The sequence below is a fragment of the Mastomys coucha genome, unplaced genomic scaffold (assembly GCF_008632895.1).
Source record: "Mastomys coucha isolate ucsf_1 unplaced genomic scaffold, UCSF_Mcou_1 pScaffold1, whole genome shotgun sequence".
Taxonomy (NCBI): domain Eukaryota; kingdom Metazoa; phylum Chordata; class Mammalia; order Rodentia; family Muridae; genus Mastomys; species Mastomys coucha.
The window spans coordinates 70,901,043-70,924,007 of NW_022196891.1; the positions used below are offsets into that span (position 1 = coordinate 70,901,043).

The following is a 22,965-nucleotide window of genomic DNA, read 5'->3' on the forward strand; positions in this document are numbered from 1 at the left end:
TTACTTTGCTCTGAGCAAAGTTGAGAGACAAAGTACATCTCTAAAAGGTAAAGAGGAGTTGGGGAGTGGGGCAAAAGCCATTGATGAAGATAGAGAAGAGAGACAAGGGTGAGAGAAAGAAAGAAGGCAGAGCTCTCAAGTCCAGCAGAGAGGCAATCCTGAGGTGCTGACTGCTCCTTGTGGGGGACACTTTGTGTGGAGACCAAGGATGAGGATGTCTGGGCATAAGTGAGTGTTTCATGTTATTTTCCAGGTTATATGTTTTGGAGTTTGCTGTGTCAATATCAAAATAGGAAACGGGATTGGTTTTACCGGAGCTCTGGATGCTGGAGGGACAGGCCGAAGCCAGGTAAGGGGTCTATGCTCCCTCCTACAACACAGGTACCCAGCAGATACTCTTAAGAACTACTCCACAGCCCATTTATTCAAACGGGCTGACGACATAGCCTTGTCATACTTCAGTGCGGGACTTTCAGTTTTCAGAGTGGATTTTCACCCACGATTTCATTTTATCTCAGGACAGTTGCAAGGTGTAAGCAGCCAGGTACAATCCCTTTCAAAGTTGACCTCCAAAGAGGCTCCTTGTGTTCACCTGAGGGAACCCAAATATCACATTTCTCAAGAACCCTTCCTGCCCCTTTCGGAGGTTCCCCGGCTTTGAACAGAGCCTGCTTTCTAGGGCATTCCCACACACGGCACTGTTGTGTGTGTGTGTGTGTGTGTTCCGTCTCCAGGTTCCTCGTGCGAACTCTCCGGGCTGGTTAAGAGCAGACACACTACCATTTAAGTCAACATTTCCTTAACACTTCCATCTTCGTGAGCTCTTGGTACATGTAAGTATTTTGCCACCTCCACACCAGGAGGTGTGTGTGAGGAGTATGTATCAGCAGTACGTACTGCTCACCAGACAGACCCCGTTTCTGGTCTCCACCTTCTCATCTGTCCTTTTGACTGCATCTTCCTCAATGGCTTCTTTCCTTGCTCTGACCTGTCCATTGGGCTTTTTTTACCCCCTGCATAAGATAAATAAGTGAAATGGTGATGTACACCATTTAAACCCAGCTGAACTGTTCAGAGCCAGAAAGCAACAAATGACCTTCAATAAATGACATCTTGGGGCGTGGTCGATTTATTGTCTCTGCACATTTGCAGAGAATTCACTTTGGATTGGCTGTTTACTATTTACCATTGAAATTCACTATTTAGGATGTGTCTGGGACATCACTCCCTTCTATGGAGTGTGTGTGTGATATATCTGCTGATTCTGAAATGCACTTGTGATCTTCTATCTCTACCTTTGGGAACTCTGTTAATATGTCTGAAAGTTACTCAGTTTTACGAAATTGTAGGCTGCTAGCGATATGTCTTGAATGGCCATTCGTATGGGAGCAGGTGAGTGTTTGTAATGCTATCATCAGGGCCATGGATAAGTAGCACAAATTATAAGCCGCTTTACGAAAAAGCTTGAACTATCTTTGGATTAAGATTCTGCCAGTCATTTATGACATCACTATGATTTCCCTCAAAATGTTTGGACAGAAAAGGGAAGAAGCTGAGGAATATTCTAAAAGGGACATACGGACTTTGAAGTAGATTTAGTCAGGATTCTACTCAGGGACTTTGGAAGGAGCTGCTGGGGAGAGCTCTACATGAAGGAGAGCTCCAGACTTACTGGCAATGTAAGGTGGGAAATGTCAGTCTTACTAATCACATGGTTATCTGTTCACAAACCTTTTGTGACTTTCTATTTCATTCTCTCTCTCTCTCTCTCTCTCTCTCTCTCTCTCTCTCTCTCTCTCTCTGTCTCTCTCTCTTTCTCTCTCTCTCTTTGTTTCTGTCTCTGTCTCTCTCTCCCTCTCTGTCTCTCTCTCTCTCCCTCTGTGTGTGTGTGTGTGTGTGTGTGTGTGTGTGTGTATGTGTGTGTGTGCAGGCACACATGCATGTTGTATGTGGGTTCATGAGTATATGTCTACATAGGCAGGCAAGTGTGCATCTAGATGTCAGAAGCTAACATAGTGTGTCTTCCTCACTCATTCTCCAGCTCATTCATATGTGTGTGTGTGTGTGTGTGTGTGTGTGTGTGTGTGTGTGTTATAGTGTCTGTGTGGAAGTTATAGGACAACCTGCAGGAGTCAGTCCTGCGCATTGAACTCAAATCGTCAGCCTTGGTAGATAAGTAAGCTCCTTAGCCATCTTATCTGCTCTTTACCTACTTTTTTCTAGAGAGGTATCTACCTGCCTCTCCAGTCATGGTGCTGGGTGTCCAGATGCATGCCGTTATGCCAGGCTTTTTACAAGAGTGATGGAAATCTGAATTTAGGTTCCTAGCAAGAACTTTACTAAGCTGTAACCCCATCCCACTTTACATTTTTCTGCAGATCACACCCAGATTGGCTAGCCTGGTCTTCAAGGTCCATGTATAGTTTGATGTCAATCCACCTGTCAACTTTGTCCCATTTATTGATCACACATTCTAGACACAGCAGCGATTTCGAATTTCATTTAAAGTATTTGCCATCTGGGTCCATTCCCTTTTCTATTAAACTTGATCCTAATGCTGTTTACCCATCTCTATGGGTCTTAGCTCTAGCTTTTAAGCCTACTTTACGTAGCTCTTCTTTAAAGACCACTATCTTGGTGGTCCCAGATGGGAACTGTCTGAGTTGCTCTACATTCTCTGCCTTCCTTACATGATGCAGCGCCTTCTTCCCTGCATTGCAATTGGGCTCCTTCCTAAATCATAAAGATCCTACAAGAACAGTTGATATCTGACTCATCTTAGTATCAATACTAGCCCTAATACAGCATATTGCACATAGAAGGTGCTTAATAAATATTTATTGATTAACTGAATCAGATGCTGAGTCTCTTCTGTTGTGAGAACAGAGCTCAGAATCTGTTAGTGAAGAGAAAATAGCAAATCCAAAATCACAAGAAGTAGGCTAAGAAAAGCATGGACTACCTAGACATGGTGACTGTAGAGATCTACAAGGCTGGTCTTGATATTTACAAAGCCCCCTAGTGTTAACTTCAAGATTCAAGTTAAAAGCTCCATAGGTGTAACTCCAGACAAGCTCACTAGGGAACTATATGGTGTATCTACTAAGGGTTAGGATGGGACAAGCTTTAATCATAAGTCTCTCTGGCCATGAAGCCCAAACTTTCTGCTGCTTCTCACATTACTACCTGCCTCAGGAGATGAAGACATACATTTTTTGTGTGGTGGTAGTGGTAGGTTAGGAATAGGAGAAGAAAGACTCTTACATTGTTGGCCAGGGACAGTTTACCTAAACAATGTTCAAAGCTCTTATCTGCACAGTGAAAAATCACAGAGTAACAGGCTCAATTAGGTGCTTATGGTGGTGGTAGTAGTGGTGCTGTGATTGGCATCCAGTGAATTATGGTTTTAACTGGATTTTATAATTTGTCTGTCTTTAATTTTCTATAACGTGGCACTCCTTGGTTAACCAAGCAACAGATGTGTTTATTTAAAACTTTTGACAAAAGTTCTTTATGTTTCCATTACATTCCAGCATCTAGGCTGAAAGAGAAAAGGTTGTCCTGTTGGCCTTCAGTCATTCTTTGGTGTTTCCGAATTCTTGCTTTTATTTACCTGTGGTTTCTGATATCCTTAGAGTTCTTAGCATTTTAAAGGATGAAATACTCCTTTCCTCTACACTTGTTTCCTTCTACTTGGTTGTTCTTATTGGGAGTAGCACAGGCAAGGATTTCAGACTTAATAATGTGCCTCTCTACAAAGCATGCATTGGCACCAATGACTCAGTTTTTCACTGCAAACACAAGACCTCACACATAGTAAGGGCTCAATAAATATTTATTGAATAAGTAAGTGAGTTACTCAAATGAATAAAAATGTATTATGTCTGCAGTTTAAGTGACTGGTAGGGAAAGCTATGAGAGTATGCCACCGTCACCCTTGACTGCTTGGCTTATGTATCTTCCCTGTCTTGTTGGCTCTGAGGGTCCAGAATGAATGGGTAGAGCTATTAACAATGTCGTGGGTGCACATTTGGGATGGTGGTCTAAAAGAACCAGCTCTGGTCTGTATGGCATCAGCTGGACTCATGAATGCTTGTGTCCAGAGCTGAATGCTTGTGTCCAGAGCCCCATGTCCCTGACTCTAGAGAAAAACAGCTCTCTGATTAGGAGTTGACTATGATAGTGGTGGTGATGGTGGTGGTGGTGGTGGTGATGATGATGATGTTGATGTTGATGGTAATGATAAAGGTGGTTATTATGATGGTGATGGTGGTGGTGATGTTAATGGTCATGATGAGGGTGATTATTATGATGGTGATGGTGACGGTGGTAGCGATGGTGATGATGATGATGATGATGATGATGATGATGTTTATGGTAATGATGGTGATGATGGTGCTGCTGCTGCTGCTGTTGCTGCTGCTGCTGCTGGTGATGACTCAGCATTTCTCTAACTCCAGAGTTAAAAATAATGCTCAGCCCAGCCTACTTGTTATTCCTCACGACTACCATGACAGGTGGGTGGAGAAGTGTTATCTCCAAGCGAAAAACATACTGGGGGCTGTGGCCTAGAATACTGAATCTCTTTTAGAATGGAGTACCCACCCTTAGGAGTCTCACTGCTGGGCTCCCAGACCTGAAAGTCTCACCCAGCTTCAGCTCCTTAGTGAACTCCTGTGTACATGTAGGGTCACAGGCAGCAGAGAATGGCCACAGCAAAATTAGAATTGGAACTTGGCCCCTGGAGGCTTTCTTATTCTCAGAGCCACATTTTTCTTTAAGAGTAAATGTTTGAATGTGCATTTGGAGGAAACTGGACCGGTTCCATCCGAATCCTGATTTAGAAGATAACTCCAAGATTCGGAGGAGTCACTTTGACTTCAGAGCAAAAACACTCAGATCATAAAGGACTCTCTTTACGCTCAACTTCCTACAGCTGGTCTTTGGCAGCCACAAATATGCCACATTTACCAAAATCCTCCCTGTTAACATCCTTTGACAGCTACCAATGTATTCTTGTCTTGTGCTACATTCCTGTCTCACGTTGCTTTTTTTTTTTTCTTACATCCCTGTTTGCTAATACCTGTGACCTTAAGGAATAGTCAGAGGGAGACTGGGCCTTAAGAAGGGAGTTAATTCTGATTCTGGGCCCCTCTGCATTTTCAGGTGTATTTCCTTTGGGATGGGATTCTGCCCACAGTGAGATGATGAAGTCCTCACCGATACCCTCCTTTCTACCACTCAGGAGCGCTTCAGAACCCTGGAGCTCAGTCATGCCTTGGCTGCTGCTCTCTGATCTTAGTCTCCCGTTCCCTGCAGCTCTGTCTGTCAGTGTATTTGCTGAGAAGAGGTTTTCCCTCCTTCTTGTTCCTCCCTCTATTATTTCTGTTGCTGTCTAGTTTGTCCCTCCTGGAGTCTTGTTTGTCAAGAAGCCTCTTGGGCCCAAAGTCATTACTCTCTCCTGGCTTGATTTTACTCTCCTAAGAGGCGCATAAGATGTAAGTGGAAACAGATGGGGGAAGGGTAGATTTCCACTCCTCCTCCAAGGAACTTCTATTATGGTAATTAACCCTTTAGTTTTGGTACAAGGCCTGGGCCAGAGACTCAAGAGTTAAAGAGTGTGCCGTCTTCACGTAATTAAAAGTGCCCAAGAGAGTCAGGTTAGGAGAGGCTAAGTCTGGATTCCATCAGGTTTTATGATGATGCATTTCGCACACATCTTTTGGTTCCTTCCACAGCAGGTTGGAAACCAAAGATTTTCTAGGCTAAATAAGGTGGAGCACCTTCAGGCTAGTTGGCTAGCTCCTCTATCTTGATGTAAAGAGGGAGTTAAAATGAAAACTTTATCTTGGGGTAATACTCTTTTCTCACAAAAATTAGAAGTAAACAAAAACCAGCCATTCAAAAACATTTTTCATATGCAAATGTTAGGAATAACACTAGGAAGATTACCATGTCATGAAGGTAGGCGCGCGCGCGCACACACGCGTGTGTGTGTGTGTGTGTGTGTGTGTGTGTGTGTGTGCTCTTAAGCCCTACAGTCAGGTTCCATATTCTATCAGTATTTTCTACTGACCCCTAATGGCCAGAACTGGTTACTCCTAAGATCATTCACTGTTAGGATGAGAAGAAAGCTTGTTTTGACTCCGGCACCAAGGAGTGCAATAACTTCTCCTCCTTCTTTTAAAATTAACTTGCCCCAAATAGTTTCTCCACCACGACTCAGACTCTCACAAGTATAGATTTTTCAGAACTGACAGGGTCCTAAGTAGCAGCCAGTGTGATACTGTTGTGTGTGTGTGTCTGTGAGCATGCATATATGTAAACTGCTAAACTTCAGCCCAAGTGCAGTTGCTTCTTGTAACTATGAGAAACTGAAACCCTAAGAAGTGTTAAGAATTCGAACAAGTCCCACAGGCAGTCTGCGGAGCCATGGTTATAACTAGTCTTTCGTCCTTATCACCATGTTGTAGAGTCTTGTGGGCTAGCAAACTCAGAGAGTTAGTTGTCACTGAGTGTGATTGTTCTACCTGGTGATATCTATGCTTCTTCTAATCCCACACATGGGAATGACCTCAAACCTCAAGGGAAGTGAGTTTACGATCAGACAGGTTGGAGAAGTTGAGGTGAGATGAAGAAGAGATCTCTGCAGCTGTGTCAGATGGCATGGCGTCACAAATGTCAGGTCTTACCTATACACTTCAGTTTCCTCAGAGGAAGAATTTGAAGGGCAAGAGGCCATTGCTGTGTCCCTAAGAGCCAAAGGCAGTGGCCATGAGAATAAAACTGTGTTGTGTGTGTGTGTCTGTGTGTCTGTGTGTCTGTGTGTAGCATGCGCAAGGTCTTACGTATGAATTCAAATGTGCTCCTGAGTCTACCGGATGGAGCATGCACTGTTCACAGTCATGGTAGCATGCACTTGAGTGTGAAAGTGAAAGAGAAAGGGGTTAGACTAGATGGGAGGAGAAAAGCAGGGGAGCATGTCCTATTCTTGAGCAAGAAGGAAAAAAAATCTGGAGGCAGAAGTGGGCTTGCAGTAGGCTGGGGGGGTGGGATGCTCACAGACTTAGTTAAGATTCTGAGGAGCAGAGAGACTGGGAAGTGGGTGGCAGAGAAGGAGGTGGGGACAGCTGTTGCTTTGATTTGCTACTGAGTCAGTGTTCTTGGTGTATTAACGCTGAGAGGGAGCCCTGGGCTGGCCCCCAACCAAAACAAGCCCCTCTGTAGCCAATATTGAGTTTTAACAAGGACAAATGCAGTTGGGAAACAAAGAGGAGGGGCATCAGATTCTAAACGGCTCCTCGTTCAACTTAAGCCCCTTCACAAGCATCTAGCATTCTGCATCAGCCGCCTGTGAGGGAGAGAGAAGGCAGAGCAGTGAAGCACAACACTAACAGCTTCTGGAGGACAGACTCCGTGTAGGTATAGGATTGTACCTGGGGTGGTGATAGCCTTTTGCAGGCTCTGTCTCCCCGTGCCTTCCCACAGTGATCACCTTCTTCAGAAATCAGGGGAGGTTTGATGTTGGCTATGTATTCTAGCACAATGGCCAAAAGACTGTTTTTGTGTGAAGTTTTGGATGCTCCCTTAAACTGAGAAGGAAAGTATTATACCTTTCCCATAAATTTGTTATTTTTACACACACACACACACACACACACAGAGAGAGAGAGAGAGAGAGAGAGAAAGAGAGAGAGAGAGAGAGAGAGAGAGAGAGAAAGAGAGAGAAAGAGAGAGAGAGATGCATGTACACATGTACATGCACATGATGAAGTGGGAAAATATGCATCCTCCATACTTTAGGAAAGCATTTTGGAAGGGAAGCATAACAGTATTGAACATGGAATTAATTTAGTACATTGAAAGGTTATGGGAAGATAGGAAATTGAGACTGAGCTGGAAAGCTCAGGAAATCAGGGAGGGACATGCAAAACCCAGATTTCAAGAGGGCAAGAGATCTCAAGTAGAGCTCCCAGCGTGTTTCCTCCATCCTGGTGCCTGGGTACCTGACCTGTCCGTGTGCCCATGCAGATTCCCTCCTTACAGCATCCCATCCCATATGTTGCTGTTTGGGTGGTGCTTAAGATCACTCAGAGTGATGGCTTGGCGTGGTGGGATGTGATAACAATGCTTAGGAAAAGTTTAATTTCTTATGAGGCATACAGGAAGGCATTTATCTCTGCTGGCTCTAATATTCCTTGACTTGTTTTTACTGTTTCCCTTCACTGGATGATCAGAGGCAGGGTGTGAATGACAGGTTCAAGGCAATGGTTAGGAGTGCTGCATGAAGAAAAATGTGTTCCTCTCTACACACCCACCCACACCACTCCAGTTTCCCTGATTCCCCTAAGCCTGAGATATATTCTTTCTCTCTCCTTCATTCTTATCACTTAAAAAAGAATATCTGTACTTTTAAGAATGCAGCATTGTATATGCCAGCCCTACTTCATGCTTTTCTGAAAGTTTAACTCTTCTGTGAGACAGATACATTCTTCCAAATCTACAAATCTCACAGTCTCCAAGATGATAAATAATGTTGTTTTGACAGAGGGGTCCCTCTTCCCCTCTTCTTAAACCTCCATTGAATGTCTCAGCTTTGATGTGGCTATGGCTTCTCTTTGCTCCCTAAGATGTTTGCATTTTCCAACATGGCCATCCTTCACCTCTCCTTTGGCATGCGTCCTTCAGCACACGATGATTCTCATTATTTACATGCTTGTTTTTATTTTTTTTTCTGACACAGACACACAGCTTTTATTATGACCCAGTTACAGAGCCCGTTTCACATGCTCATATTAATCAGAACCCCTTACTTCCAGAAAACCATATGGCTTAACCTCAGAGCTTCCCCCCAAAGCAGAATTTAGTCTCTTTCTTCTGCTCAAACTCCCCAGGAAAGGGCCAGAATCCTCTCTTCCCCAGGGCTAAGGCTCAGTCCATCTGTCACTGACATTGGACTCCAGGGCTTGGAAACCAGAAAAACTTGGCATTAACAGCAGTTGAGGATAAATGAAAACATGGAAGGCTCAGGGGCTTAGTGATGGTGTGCTTTATATTTGTGTGAGATTATAGGTTGCAAGTTGGAGGGGGGAACATATCCTATGACCTTGGGAAGATTTCATTGTTAGGAACTGTAAGAACTAGCAAGCACTATGGTCCCACTGTAATTTTGCATTTGCAGAATGACAAATGCTTAGGAGCAGATGGTAAAACTGGCCCTTCATTTTATAATGGAAGAACTTGGCCTCAGGCTTTTTAGAGGTTGGAAGTGATGATATGTTCCATGTTACCTGTTACTGATGCACTCATTAGATTTTTTTTTCTGGATTTCTAAAGGGTATCAAATATTTAAATCAGACGCTCCATAAACAAACTCACATTTAGTGTGGTTTGGTTTTGTTTTGTTTTTTTGCTTTCTTTTTTTCCCCTGGGTGAAGCTTAGTCTGGAAAGCAAAGCGCCAAGGCACAGAAGGTGAAGTAAACAGTAAATGAACAGACATACGAGACAGAGTCCTGTCTAGTCTCAGTATCACTTGATATTTTAAGAACGAGCTCTCCATCCCACTTTACTAATGTCCAAGACAATTATGAAACAAAGAAGAGATGGGTTGTGGCCTCCTTATAGATGGATAGCCAGGACACAGACTTCCATCACATTTTCTTTTCCCCAGGGCAAGGTGATACACCTGACCTTCTTGACCCTGAACTAGAAGTAAATGAGCTAAAGGTGCTTATAATTAGCAATCAATACATAATTAGTACAAGTCTGGCTGGGGAAGGGAAAAATAAGTCTTTAGCAAATGCAGTCTTTTAGTACTTAAAAAAAATATGTAGCTTTGTTATGCTCCTGGATACCTTCCCAGATGTGAGATTTCACACTAAGGGATGAAGGACATATTGAACAAAGTTAGAATCTCTGAATTTGAATCCATCTTGAAATAGGTCCTTCACTGGAGTAGGGGGCTCAGGGAAATGAGTGGATGCAAGATGCTCCAGCTGTTGCTGTAACCCCAATCCTATCTTCCAGAAGGCTAACTCACAGAGATAAATCACTTCTATTACCTGCCCTTGACAAATGAAGCTTCTTCTTGCTTCAAGTGAGGAAACGAAGGAGGCACCCTGAAAATTCATTCTGACATTCTGCTTCCCCAGCTAGACTCCTCTGTAGGTCATTTGTACATGTAAACACACCTTTGTGTAGAAATTGCCATGGGGCATTTTATATTCAGGGAAATGGGAGCTTGTCCTGATCTTATGTGATGATGCCACACTGGCTGTGTGGCACTCGATATCATCAGATTATTGGCAGATGTCTACCAGAGTTCACCTTAAAGATACATCTACTGAGATTTGGCTATGGACATTAACCTAGGATGGGAAATTTATATTTAAGGCCATTTTCTCCATAAAAGTAGAAGAAGTGCATCAGGGTTCTGATATTTAATTTTTATTCCTCTCATATGGTGGGGTCCTCTATTACCTAGTTTTTAAACACTTTATTACATATCAGGTTTGCATTTCTGATGTAGAGGGCAGAAGGACATCAAGCATTCTACCCTCCACATCAGACAGGAGCAATGCCATCTCAATCTAAACCACAACACATGCAGATCTGGTTTAAACTATGTGTCGAGATACCATAAAACATGCAGTTATTTTTAGGCCATCTAAGGACATTCTACACCCCAATTTCCTGAACATCTGTAACCTGAGAATTGCTTTTCTGTCTCCTTCCTATAGTTGATTGGTCATGAGAATTCACAATGTCCCTGTATCAGGGTTTGGTCTCCCTTTGACAAGATCAGGTCCACATGTGTTTCTGAGAGGGCAGGAGGTGTCGGTAGAGTCCAGCCAGTTCTGAGGACTGCCCAGTGAGAGCAGATATTATAAAGCAAAAGGTAGAGCAGGACCATGGAGAGCAACAGGAAGCGCCCGTAGTGACACTATGAGGGGCCAGCACCATGGAGAGCTCAAAGCACAGGTATTTTATTTGAAAGAGGACCAGTTAAGGTACCAAGCTCTACTGCCCACAGAACTTTCTTTCCTTAAGATCATTATCCTACATCCATTTTTTTAAGGATTTTGTTTGAGTCTGTTGTATACACCCAAAATATTTTGAGGACCTCTACCAGATTTCACTTGTGATCATTAGCCAAATTATCTAAGTGTTAGTGGTGATGGCAAGTGGTTTTAACTTGCCGTATGCTAATAAAATTATACTTAGGATTATTGTCCAATAAAGGAAATAAAATACAGTTCCTGTGACCCCCTGCCTTCCTGGAAACCCTAGGATACAAGGAAGCCAAAACATTATAACCATCAGATAGGTTACATGGCATACCAAGATGTTCTGATGACACCAATTTTCTATAAGTAGTCAACATGTGATGATACAAGGAGAGGAGATATGGGACCAGGAACTTTAAAAAAGAGTAGTTTCACCAGGACTTAAAACTCTCTATTATACAGGAGACATTTACAATGAAGGGAATTTTGGTAAATCAATAAATAAGTTTTTAATACCATCTGGTTTGATGATGAATACGTAGACTTAATGACCCACTATGTGTGGGAAATAAAAATTCAGTAGCTTTATATGTTCTACTCCTGAGAGGTTGGTTTTTCAGGACCAGAATGGATGGACTGCCTTGTCACATACAAATACTAGATTGGGGTTTTACTTGCATAGTTGTATGAGCTCTAGCATCAGGTGCATCTGACCTTATAAAGAACCATCACTATTTCTGATCTTGACAGCAGATGTGGGTCTTTGATCTGGAGACATATTCTTCTCTATTTTATAATGATATAGAGTGTTTATCCTTAATTTGACTGTATTCTTAGAGACCTGAATCTTTTCTTAGTGGCTTATCAGACTCTTCTGTGACTCTGACTCTCCCTCTCCTTCTCTCTCTCTCTCTCTCTCTCTCTCTCTCTCTCTCTCTCTGTCTCTCTCTCTGCCTCTCTCTCTGTTTCTCTTTCTCTCCCCCTCTGCCTCTCTCCCTTTTCTTCTCCCCTTCCTCCCTACCTTCCTCTCTCTTCCATCCTTCCCTCCCTTCAATCCCCTCCTGTCTCTCTGTCTTAAAAGCATTTCTGTGGAGATTTTGATTCTCATAGCCTATGGGTGGACCTCTAGGACATGACCCCATACAGGAAGCAAAATGTTCCAGTGTATTGGCTTGTCGCCAAGAGTTAAACAGGAAGCACTGGCCTCTGATATTAACAAGCAAAGAAGATCTTGGGCTGGGGTAGAGATTAGTGTGAGAAAGCTTATCTATCATTTAGGAGTCTATAAATTAAATCACAAGAACTCCAGAGAAATGAAATAAAAATATAATTACTCTGCTTTTCAAATATTTGGGATTATTCATTCAGCAAGAAGCTGACTGCTTCAAGGAGAATCAGGAACCTAGACTGCCATCCTTAGATGACGTTCCTTTACTGAGACTCAGATGACAGAAAAGGGATTGTGGAGCCAGTAGGCAGCTCCGCTGGAGTAGGAAACAGTGAAGAATGTGACTAGGCACAGCCCCAAGGGTTTTCTTTCTCTGACAACTGTGAAGATTTTTCCCCCAGCACATGACTTGAGAAAAAGCAGCTTTAAACACCGTTCTACATATTAGATACAGAAAGTACAGTGAGCGAGAGCAAAAAAATGCCTAAGTCCAATCTAAGGATTTACAGAGAAATGGCATCATGTCCCGTCTGCTATTTCAAAATGACCAGAACACCAAAAAGAAGCAAGCCATCTGTGGAATTTTATGGGTGCAGAACTATGAGTCACGCGCTTCAAGTGGATGCTGAATATCTCCAACATGTCACTCCTGAAATAAGACTAGGTCTTTCTTCTTTCCTCAGTTGGAAGAGGGCAGAGAGAAAGCCTACGTATACTCTACTGGCCCTTAGTGGAAGGCAGAGAACTTTAGACTATAGCAAACCTCAGGCATAGTTTAAAGAACACAGAGAAGCCAGCAATAGGGCAAAGACTACAGGTCTTAAAATTTCATCAATTTTCCTGTGGTTTGTTTCCCTTAATGAATGAGAGATCAGGACCTTAGGGAAAAATATGAAAATCAACAGTGCCACCCAGGCCTAGGCAGAACTTAGGACAGAATACTTGGCCATAATTTTTGAGGTCATTTGATATCCCACACTAGACAGTCTGGATGCTCATTAAGCTAACTAGACTCTGTCATTCCAGTGTCTCTTTAGTGGCCTCAACTTCCGTGTGTCAGATGATGTGCAAATCTTAAGGGAGAGCACGTCCTTCCCAAGAGCATTAGCTGGAACTAAGAAGAGAACAGAGATAAAAACAGACAGAACCCTCACAGCTAAAACAAGGAAAAGAAACTCAATGGAGCAGATCTGCCAAGCAGATTCGTGGGCAGCACTACAGAGTGCTGGGCTTCTCTAGCACATTGGGCATGATCTCCTCACTGGGCACATGGCCAGGGGGCTGCAAAATGCATGGCAGTGGACAGAAGGTCATTGGGAAGGAAATGATATGTATGTGTGGGATAGTTAAACTACAAGGTTAAGTTGCTATAACCTGGGTAAAGCAAAGCAAGGTTGTCCTTCTGCTGGGTTGAATCACTGTCCTGAAAATAGCTTGGGAATGAAGAACCCTGAGAAGGCAGGCCACAATGCCGAATGCCAAGCTGCTCACCAGAGACATGACCACAGGGTGCACTAAGTTCACAGGCCTTGTGCTTCTCAAACTGGAGCTGCCAACTTCTGCTAGTACTAGTGGAGAAAGACCAGAAGGGAGGGCAGGTGGCGAATTCCTAAGCATGTGGCCACAGTACTAATGGCCAGGTTCAGATAGAACTCACTGGCCCTGTCTTGTTCCAGCTTCTCAATCCCTTGCTCATCTTTATGAGCTTGAAATATTTATGCTGTGCCCAAGGGAGATCTACACCTTTGAGGCACATGAAGTTTGTTTTTCTTCTTCTCAATGGAGTTAGCCTCCCAATCATAGAACCCTTGACCATCTAAGTAAGCATCAGCCTTCTGGGTTATTTTGTCCTTAAGTCTTCATACCAGATCTCTCCTAGTTTGGGTCAAACATTGCAGGATGAGTTATGTGTCATCTAGCATCCTGCTCAGGAGCCTCAGTGAACTCAGAGGGACTAGAAGCACCTGATTGATGCTGATCAGAATGGCCTTTCAAACTGCCATCCATGAGTATATTCATCTTCCACCATTGGAGTTCACCTTCTTAGCTCAGAAATCAAGGTCCAAAGTCAATTTAATAGAGGATATCTGATGGTGATATCTCAAACATCAGTGCATCCTGAGGTTCTCTACTCTACATGGATGTTCAGGAAGCTTGGTTGGATTTTCTTTGAAAGGGGTACCCTAACTCTCTTCCTGACCCCTTCTCTGCAATTCTTCACGCCAAAGTTACTGCTTTCTGTTCTTTCCTATAAGCTTCTGCTCTAACTGTATTTTCTAAGCTGAGATAAGATGTTCTCATTCTTTGGATTTTAAGCTCAAATAGGTTTTGGGCTCCCAAGTCAAAGACTGAGAATCATGCAACTGGGCATATGAAAGTGTGCTCACTGAACAGGTTTATCCCAGGCTCTGCCTAGGGGTAAAAACCCTGCAGGTTATTGACATAATCTTTTTCTCTTTACAGTTCTGAGGTTGGCACTCCCATTGCCAAAAGATTGTAGTTTGGGCACTAGCTTTCTTTGGGTCAGTGATAAGTATGGGGAAGCCAGGGGCTGCTCTAAGTTAAGGCCTTAAAGGAGTGTCATTACTGAGGCACAAGCACCCAGTATCCAGTCTTTGCCTTGCACTGAGCCCACTGTCCCCCAGGACTGCTCATCCTCCCTGTGAGTAGGGTCATCAGTCCTCTGGGGACAGGGGATTCCATGTACAAGAGAGAAGGGACTGTCATCTCTGTGGTGATAGTAGGAACTCCCTTTGGGGAGCATGGGGAGTAGAGAGAGGAAAGAGTCAGCCAACCAACTGTAGAGAGGGGATCCCCAGGGTCCTCTTACCAGAGGCAGCTTCTTTACCGGGATGGAGACAGGGTAAGGAGAGGAGGTCAGGCAAGGTGGAGCTATTATGCCTCCAGCACCCTGGCTCTCAGCCGGCTTTCCTCAGATGAAATTCTCTACATCATCCTCCCCAGTTCCAACCCCTCCTCTCTCCACCCCGCCCCGCCCTGTGCCCATCCCTGCTGGCCACTGGGTCCATCGCCCAGGAACCGCCTCCCCTTTCTCCTCCCCTGCGGTTCTTTCTGTCCCCCCCCTCCGTTGGCATCTGGCCGGGCATAGCCACCACCCTCCCTCTACTCTCCCCACTTCCCCTTGCTCCGCACTGGTCTTGTTCCCTTTCCCCTCCCCCACCCAGCCCACCTCTGACAGGCCGCGGGAGTGAGGAGGATGCATTCCTTTAGTCCCTCCACGGCTGGTCCTCCCTCCTCCGGGAACCTGAGGCTCAGAGCTGGGGCGCCCTTTTTCCTATCTCTACACAGTTCTTCAAGCCACCCCATTAACCACCAGCAGCCTCTAAGAAGGCTGAGGTGCCCCCACAGCGCTGACCTACATAGCCTGGCCTGGGGCGGGAGGGGCTCTTCCCCCAAGTCCCCTCTCCCCTGGCCCCGCCTCCTTTCTTCATTCCCCCGACTCCCTTCACCTCTTTACCTTTACAAATGCAAGAAGGTTTGAGTTTCAGACTGGGGCAAAGAGGCTAGTCTGCTACCCCACCCTAGATTTGGAGAAATTAATGTTCAGCCCAGGAAAGCTTTGGTTTTCCTATAGATCCTTCTCTCCAAATATCTTGCTCTCTCCGTTTGCTGCCCCGCACCCAAGTATAGGTTTCCTTTCCCAGATTTTACCACCACTAGGACTAGAGCCAAACTGGGGCCCCCTCCGCCCTGTGTTGTTGTTTTGCTTCAAGGAGAAGCCCCCTCTCCTTTGCCCACGCCCCCCTCGACAGCCTCACCCAGGCCCCCTTCCCTGCCCACTCAGAGCTCCGCGGCGGGTGGGGGACGCGCGGGGGAGCAGAAATGTTTGCATACAGCAGTTTTGGGGATCGTTCTGGCCACCCAACCCCTACAGACACACATACACAAACACCCAACACACGCCCTGACTGAAACAGCGACAAATCTCACTCCGCCCCCAACACACACTGACACAGACATACACACAGACTCTGACACAGAAACGCAGCACCAGACACCAACATAGACGCGCACACCCAGACACACACGGACATCAACACATCCAGACCCCGGTTGCTCAAAATAGACAGCAACCCCTGAGATCCAGATCCCTGCTGCACACGCAGACATACACAGTCCGCCGTGTACACAGGAGGGTGCACACGCCGGCACACCCCACGGTCCTCAGAGACAGCGATGCTCAGTGACAGACACAAGGGTATTCCAAGAAGCTGGCGACTTGAACCCTCGCTTCCAAACAAAGCCAACAGGCTGGCTCCCTGAGCCCGGCTCCCAATCTGAACCCCCACCTCGGGGCACTGGCCACCTCCCCTGGCGCCGCCCCCTCCCTCACTCACCGTCCTGGGAAAGATTGGCCCCGCCGGGCGCCCAGGAGCAGGCGAGGAGCAGGAGCAGAGGCAGGGCGGAAGGGGCGCCCATCGCGCTTCCTGGCCACCTCCCTGGCTGGGCGCTGGCGAGCCTGGATCTCCGGGGACTGGGGCTGGGGGCTCTGGGTAGCCGGTGTCGCTGTCCAAAGGGGCGCCCCCGGAGCGGCTTCCAAGCCCGGGGCCGAGGCGGGTACCGGGAGGGAGCCGGCGCTGCTGCAGTCGCCGGGATTAAATAGGGCGCTCGGAGCAAACCATTCGGTTGGAGGTGGAGGGGGGGTGACGGGGGGCTGGGCTGGTGGCGGGGGGGCCTGGATGCCGCATTCCCTACTCCCCCCCGCCTCCCACACCCCCTCCGCGCTTTTGTGGTGCCTTCCATCTTCTCCTCCGGGAGCTCCTCCAGCATCACTCGGGTGTGGAGCAAAGGGAGGGAGCTGACTCAGAAGTGGGACCCCATACGCACCCCTCTTAGGCTTGGGGTGGAGAGAGGGGAGGTGGACAGGGCGGTGGGCCAGCTGGCGAGAGAGTCCACTGCAGGCCTGGGCAAGGGCGTGCCCACTAGCCCGAGAACCTCCGGCCCCGCCTTCTCCTTAGGCAACCGGGATCCCCAAAGCTAGGACACCCCTATCCGCTGTGTGGCCAAGGATGCCTCCCCAGGGTACCTAATTACTCAAGGCATTCTCCTAAGCATAAACCTCCGTAGCTCCTCTTACTCAAGACCCTTTACTTAACTGTCCAGCAACAATTTGTGGCTCCAGGCAACAACCTTTGCAAAGCCGACCCCAGGAGGCCACCGGACCCAATCTTCTTCAAGCTTTCTTTAAAGACAATATTCCAGACACTAAACAAGGAAGTATCTTGTAAAGTTACTTGGTATGTTCCTCCTCCGTGCTCTGTCTTAGATCCTCTTTCTCCAAACTAGCCCCTCCATATCCTTTCTGCTGTCTTTCAGGGGCTCTTCTCAACTTTTAGCTAGTAAGAACCCAGGGTGAAAGCCAGCCCCGCAGACCCTCTTCCAGACCAAGAAACAGTGAGTAATGCAGCTCTTGTTCCCCGAGGCTATAGAGAAGATGGATGAGAAAGACTGTGTTTGCACTTGCTCACACTCAAAAGGTCCCAAGTCCCCCGTGTTAGCTGTTCTTCTAGGTTCTCTTTGAAAGAGTTTTTGGTGTGTTTAAAAAGAGGATCTTTGTGGGTTCGTTTGGTTGAAATTTAGCTTTGGAGGATACATTTCTAAATTTTAAAATTGTAGGAACCAGGGAATTGTAGGGATATTAAGACTTCTTAGAAAATACCTGATCCAACCCAAAGGAAGTTAGCAGATCTAACCCAGGTTTTATATTCACTTAGAAATAGAAGATCCAGCATTTGGAATGGTAGGGAAAAGTACATAGTGCTTTATTCTACAAGTGGGATGTGGGTGGTTCTACTAACATCTCCAGTCCATTTTCTGTGCTGCATCCTCTGCTAGTATTTAATGTTTGGGTAATCTTTCCTTCCTTATGCCAAGGCTTCTTAACTCTTTATGGAAATGTAGCTAATGTCTCTGTCATCTAAGAACCCAAGGACAGCCTGCAGAACGTATTTTGGAACCAGTAAAGCCTTGTCTTAAGTGACAGGCAGTGATCTTTGGGCCGAGAGAGTACTGTTCAGGTCACCCCTGCAGGCTGGTCTGAGTCTGCTCCCGTATTTTTCACTCACTGTTTCTGGAGTTTAAAGTTTCTATAGAAGAAATCCGCTTGCCTCTTGGACATGACCGTCTGGGTGGTTATTATTTCTTCCCAGACACTATTGAACAAGGTCTGGTTTGACCTGTCTTGGTGATACCAAATCAAGTTTCCTCTCTCTGAGATCATCACTCCTGTCTTGAAACTCAAGCAGTGGAGAAGGGAAGGTGTATATTGCAGGAATGCGGAGATATGGATGTAAGACAGGGAGGAGGCTGGACCAGGAAGGTAGAGATTGCAAGAAGATACGACTTTTTTTTTTTATGGAGGTGGGACCAAGTTGGTATGAGGTTAGTTACAATATGAAAAGGAAGGGACGTGGTAAAATAATATAAAACCCAACTACTAAGCAAAACAAACTTATCAGCCATGGTGAGGAAAATCAGGCTTTTCTAGTTAAAGGCTCTTGATGGATAAAGAGTATTATATTTGAACTAGAAGAAACCTTAGCTTAGCCATCATGTACGTGGGATTTAGGTAGAACAGGGTAAGGGGTGTGTGGAGGTGAATTAGATGATTGTAGGCTGGATATGGGATTAGGTCCCAAAGCCCTCTAATTAACCATCTTTTCCTTCCATCTGCTGCATCACAGAGATCCCCTTCTGCCTGTCCTTAATTCTCTGATGACTGTGGCTCTGGCCCCGCCCTCTACTGTAACTGCAAGGGATGGATGGGTACCCAGGGTGGGAGGGGCAAGTGGAGCTGTTTTGGAGAGGCTGTATTAAGGCTAGCAAAGGAGACTCTGGACTGCTCTTTTCCGACTGGCTCCTCCTCATCAGCATGAGTTTGGCAGTGTTTTAGTTCTTGGTGATATGAAGTTGCCATTGGCTTCTAGAATTATGGAATAAAAGCATATTAGAGTTGCCAAGGACCTTCAAGATCATCCCTTCAGATGGGGTCTTTGTGGAACAGATGAGAACAATGGAGCTAGGAAGCCCAAGTGGCTTCCTGTGTTCAGCAGCTAGCTAGTAAAGACTGGATGAGGGACAGAGAGTGAGTACCCTGTGGTGGTGGGAGGACTGAGGAGAATCAGATCCCGTAACTGAGAGCAATGTCTAATTTGAAGTGTCCTTTCCTGTTTGCCACGGAATGGTCATTTCTCCCACATGGCGTACATTCTGTTTGGAAGAACCCAGTCTCTATAATTCTTCTACTACTGGCCTATCTGTGCTGACCTCCCTAACCCCCTCCATTTTACAAGCACGTCATTTGCTCCGGAAGGGGGGGCTCCACAAAGAAAAGAGTGACCTGCCAGGATTATCTCATCGTAAAAAATAGGTAGAATGTAAGTATCTATGTTGGATTGTGATCTCTATGGTTACTCGGCACTCGAAAATGCGGTGACATACAATTTGCCTTTCCCAGAGACTTTGCACGAGATCTGAGGTGGGTTGTCTGTGGGATTACAGGGATGGCAGCTACAGGGAGATCTGTGGGGAGCCAAGCAGGGGAGTGAAGAGAGGGAAAGCTTGGCCTCCCGAATGCCCCTGTCCACTCAGCAACAGCCTGGGTATCTGGGGGTGTGGAATGTGATACTGGCACCGATGCTGGGCTAGACACAGCTGTGTGGGCCCTGGGCATTCTTTCCCCACGCAGCTTCTGTTCTAAGGGGAGAGAGAAGGAACTCAGTTTGTAGAGGCTAAGTTTTGTGTATTTATCTGGTGGAGACCAGCAGCACCCATTGGGAAGACTCACGAGATGGGACTCAGACCCCAATCGGCTCCCTCCTCACACTCTGACCCTTCTCCTCTCTGTGACCTAGTAGACTCTGGGCAGGTTACCACCACTGCTTTCCTCTTCAATTTTCCACCCAACTAAACCAATCCTTGGCAATGCCACCCCTTGCTTCTATTATCCAGTTTTAATTAACAGCATCCTTAATAATAACCTCAGTACGAATTTTAATTCTAACCTTAATTGAATTCTAATTTTAATCCTAACCTTAATCTATTAAGGATTCTAACCACCAGTCCTAATGGCAGCCCCAACTTAATTATCAGTTTTAACTAGTATCTTCATTCTAACCAGGTTTGAGCTGACAACTAGGGAAGCAACCTGCACAAGATTAAAACGCGGTCACAGGTCCCATGAACTAAGAAGCCAGCCTTTGCCAGCCTTCATGCTGAGTGCTTTATATACACAGTATCCCGTGTGGGCACCAGAAGCTACCTAATGTAGTTAAATTTATTAGTTCCTTACCGGTGCAAAACATGTTGTAACATGATTATAATTGTAATCAGTGGATCCAAGCCAGGCTTGATGTGTGCTCACCTCCTCTCCGCCAACTAGTAATTCTGACCAACCTTCTCCTAAAATCCTAACTGATCCACCCTGGCTTGACATTCTCCATATCATTACTGGTTTGGTTGTATTTTTTAAAATAACTAACAGTACAAATTAGAGATGCAGCAAATTACAAAATCCCCCCATGTCCCTGCCCACAGACCCTATTGGCACTTTGAGGCATTAAAGTAATTTATTGATGAAGTTAAAATATTCAGACTATAGAAAGAAACAAACTGCAGAGAAAAGCCTCGTCGCCTTCGCCTTCTTGGAGTAGCCATATTGCACAACCCCAGGGGGCATCATTCTAATTGGAGTTGTGTAACTCGGCAGCACTGCCTCCCACAGCTTTCCAGGCAAGCAGATAAAGTCAAGGTAAATATCTACCAAATTTAATCGCCCTGGGTACGTGTATGACTTAAGCATGACAATCGCTCAACACTTCGAATTTATAATTAGCAAGAACTATTAAGGGTCAGACTTTTTTAAATATATTTATCACACATTTTAATATCCCCATGCCTCTTGTGCAGCATCCATCACCTCTCTCTTACAGATGAGGACACTGGGGCCGGAAGAAGCCCGCTTGCACAATGATGGGGAATGATACATCCCAGCCTCAAAGTCTACATTCTTAACTTTGTACTTAGCCAGAAAAGCTGCCCAGAGCTTGGATCTGAAGGTCATGTGGGCTTAGTTTTTAATGTCAGAGAAGCGGAGTTGCCTGACATTAGACAAGAGGATGACCTATGAGGCTGTCGATGGTCTCAGATTGATGTAGGAGAAGACAATGCAAGGGAGAAGGGATATGAATAACTACATTACAGAGGGAAATGAGTAAAAGGTGAGAGAGCAGAAGGGAAATATACAAATATGAGCAGAGACTGGGGAAATTGTTTTGTGATAAATTCAAGCAAAAACAAAATCATATAATAAATATGTGTGTCACCATTGCTCCAGCTACAGGCTGATTGATGTATTATGGAAAGACAGTAGACATATATAATCATCTTCACACAAAAATGCACATTTTCGGTTACATAGGGATCGGTAGCCTTCTCCAGTGAAATATTTCCACACTCCTCACCTTGATTCTGTGTTCTAGCAATATCAAGCTGCTTGTAATTTCCCTGAGATACTTCCTTGTTTCATGCCTCAGTGTCTTAGCACACATTGTTTTTCTATACCCGGATTGCCCATCTCATCAAGCCTGATGAAAATCGTGTTTATTCATCCAAACTTTGATTAGGTGCTACCACCTGGGTAAAGCCTTCTACCTGAGGGCAACCTTGTCTTTCTGGGCAATGCCACTGTATACAACGTATACCTCAACTATTACAGTTCTCTCACTGGGTTGCAATGATTTTGCAGTAATTTTCTTCTCTAACTGTGCACTCTTTGAGGGCAGGAATGATATTTCATGAATCTCATTATTGCCAGTGTAAGAACTAAAAGAATCACAATTTTACTTAAGTGTGAATTAAGCCAAATGCAAATGTAGAAACATGGTCTCAATAAAACATTTTCTACATGAGTACATAATACATATAACCATAGTTCATTGGCATTTTTTCATATAGGTATGTATGCATTAAGTTACATGGATATTCCATTTAGAAGCTGATGTGGCTGATTGTAATGTATGTGAACAAATGTGTATAAAATACCTTTCATAAGTATTATAATTATCTATCATTTGTCTGTCTGTATGTATGTATGTTATCTGTCTTTGCTGGTTTTCTAACCCAGAGTCTTGAGTTGGATAATCTGACACACTACCACTGAGCTACATCTCTATCTGCATGTTATTTTCTTCTGTATTGCTATAGTTGTGGAAAACACTCATCATTTAAACATCCATCATATGTAATTTGGACACCTATCTTTAAGGATCCACAGTTTGTATACGAATGGGTGGTTCCTTCTGAGCACAACAAGAACTGAGAATTGGCTGTAAAATAATAGTCAGTGGCTTATTGACTGATTTATGGGTGGCTTCTTTAGGGACTTCCCAAAGAGAAGTCCTAAGACATTTCCAAACAATTACAGTCTTTTGCATTTGTAAATATAGAGAGAGTAAAACAAGGGTCTTTATAAGCACACCTGGTGAATAAACATTCCAAGGCTCTGCGAGAACATAGCGTGTTCTTTTCAGATCTGAACTTTGAACTCCACTCTCTGAACATTCCTTCTTGTGTTCATAGCCTGTTGAGAAGGTTCTATGTGATGAACAACACTGGTTGCAAGCAGTTAAGCATATTGTGGTAGCCTACTAAGAAATTATATACACAGTTGTTTGTTTGTTTGTTTGTTTGTTTAGTTTTGAAACTGCATCTCAAGCAGGCCAGACTGGCCTCTAACTGCACCACCCTCACCCCCATCTGTAAATGACTTT

At 44.9% G+C, this 22,965-nt stretch overlaps 1 protein-coding gene across 2 annotated transcripts in view; it reads right to left on the minus strand.

Moving 5' to 3' along the window:
* Cadm3 (cell adhesion molecule 3) overlaps positions 1–16,800 on the minus strand; it is a 31,375-nt gene extending 14,575 nt beyond the window's left edge. Inside the window, exon 1 of one of the 2 annotated variants that reach the window (XM_031390197.1) lies at positions 16,534–16,800. In XM_031390197.1, coding sequence (XP_031246057.1) covers positions 16,534–16,615 — 82 coding nt within the window. In that variant the 5' untranslated portion in view covers positions 16,616–16,800. The remainder of the gene's footprint in view (positions 1–16,533) is intronic. The other variant, XM_031390205.1, reaches the window with a different exon arrangement.
* Between the last annotated feature and the right edge of the window lie 6,165 nt (positions 16,801–22,965).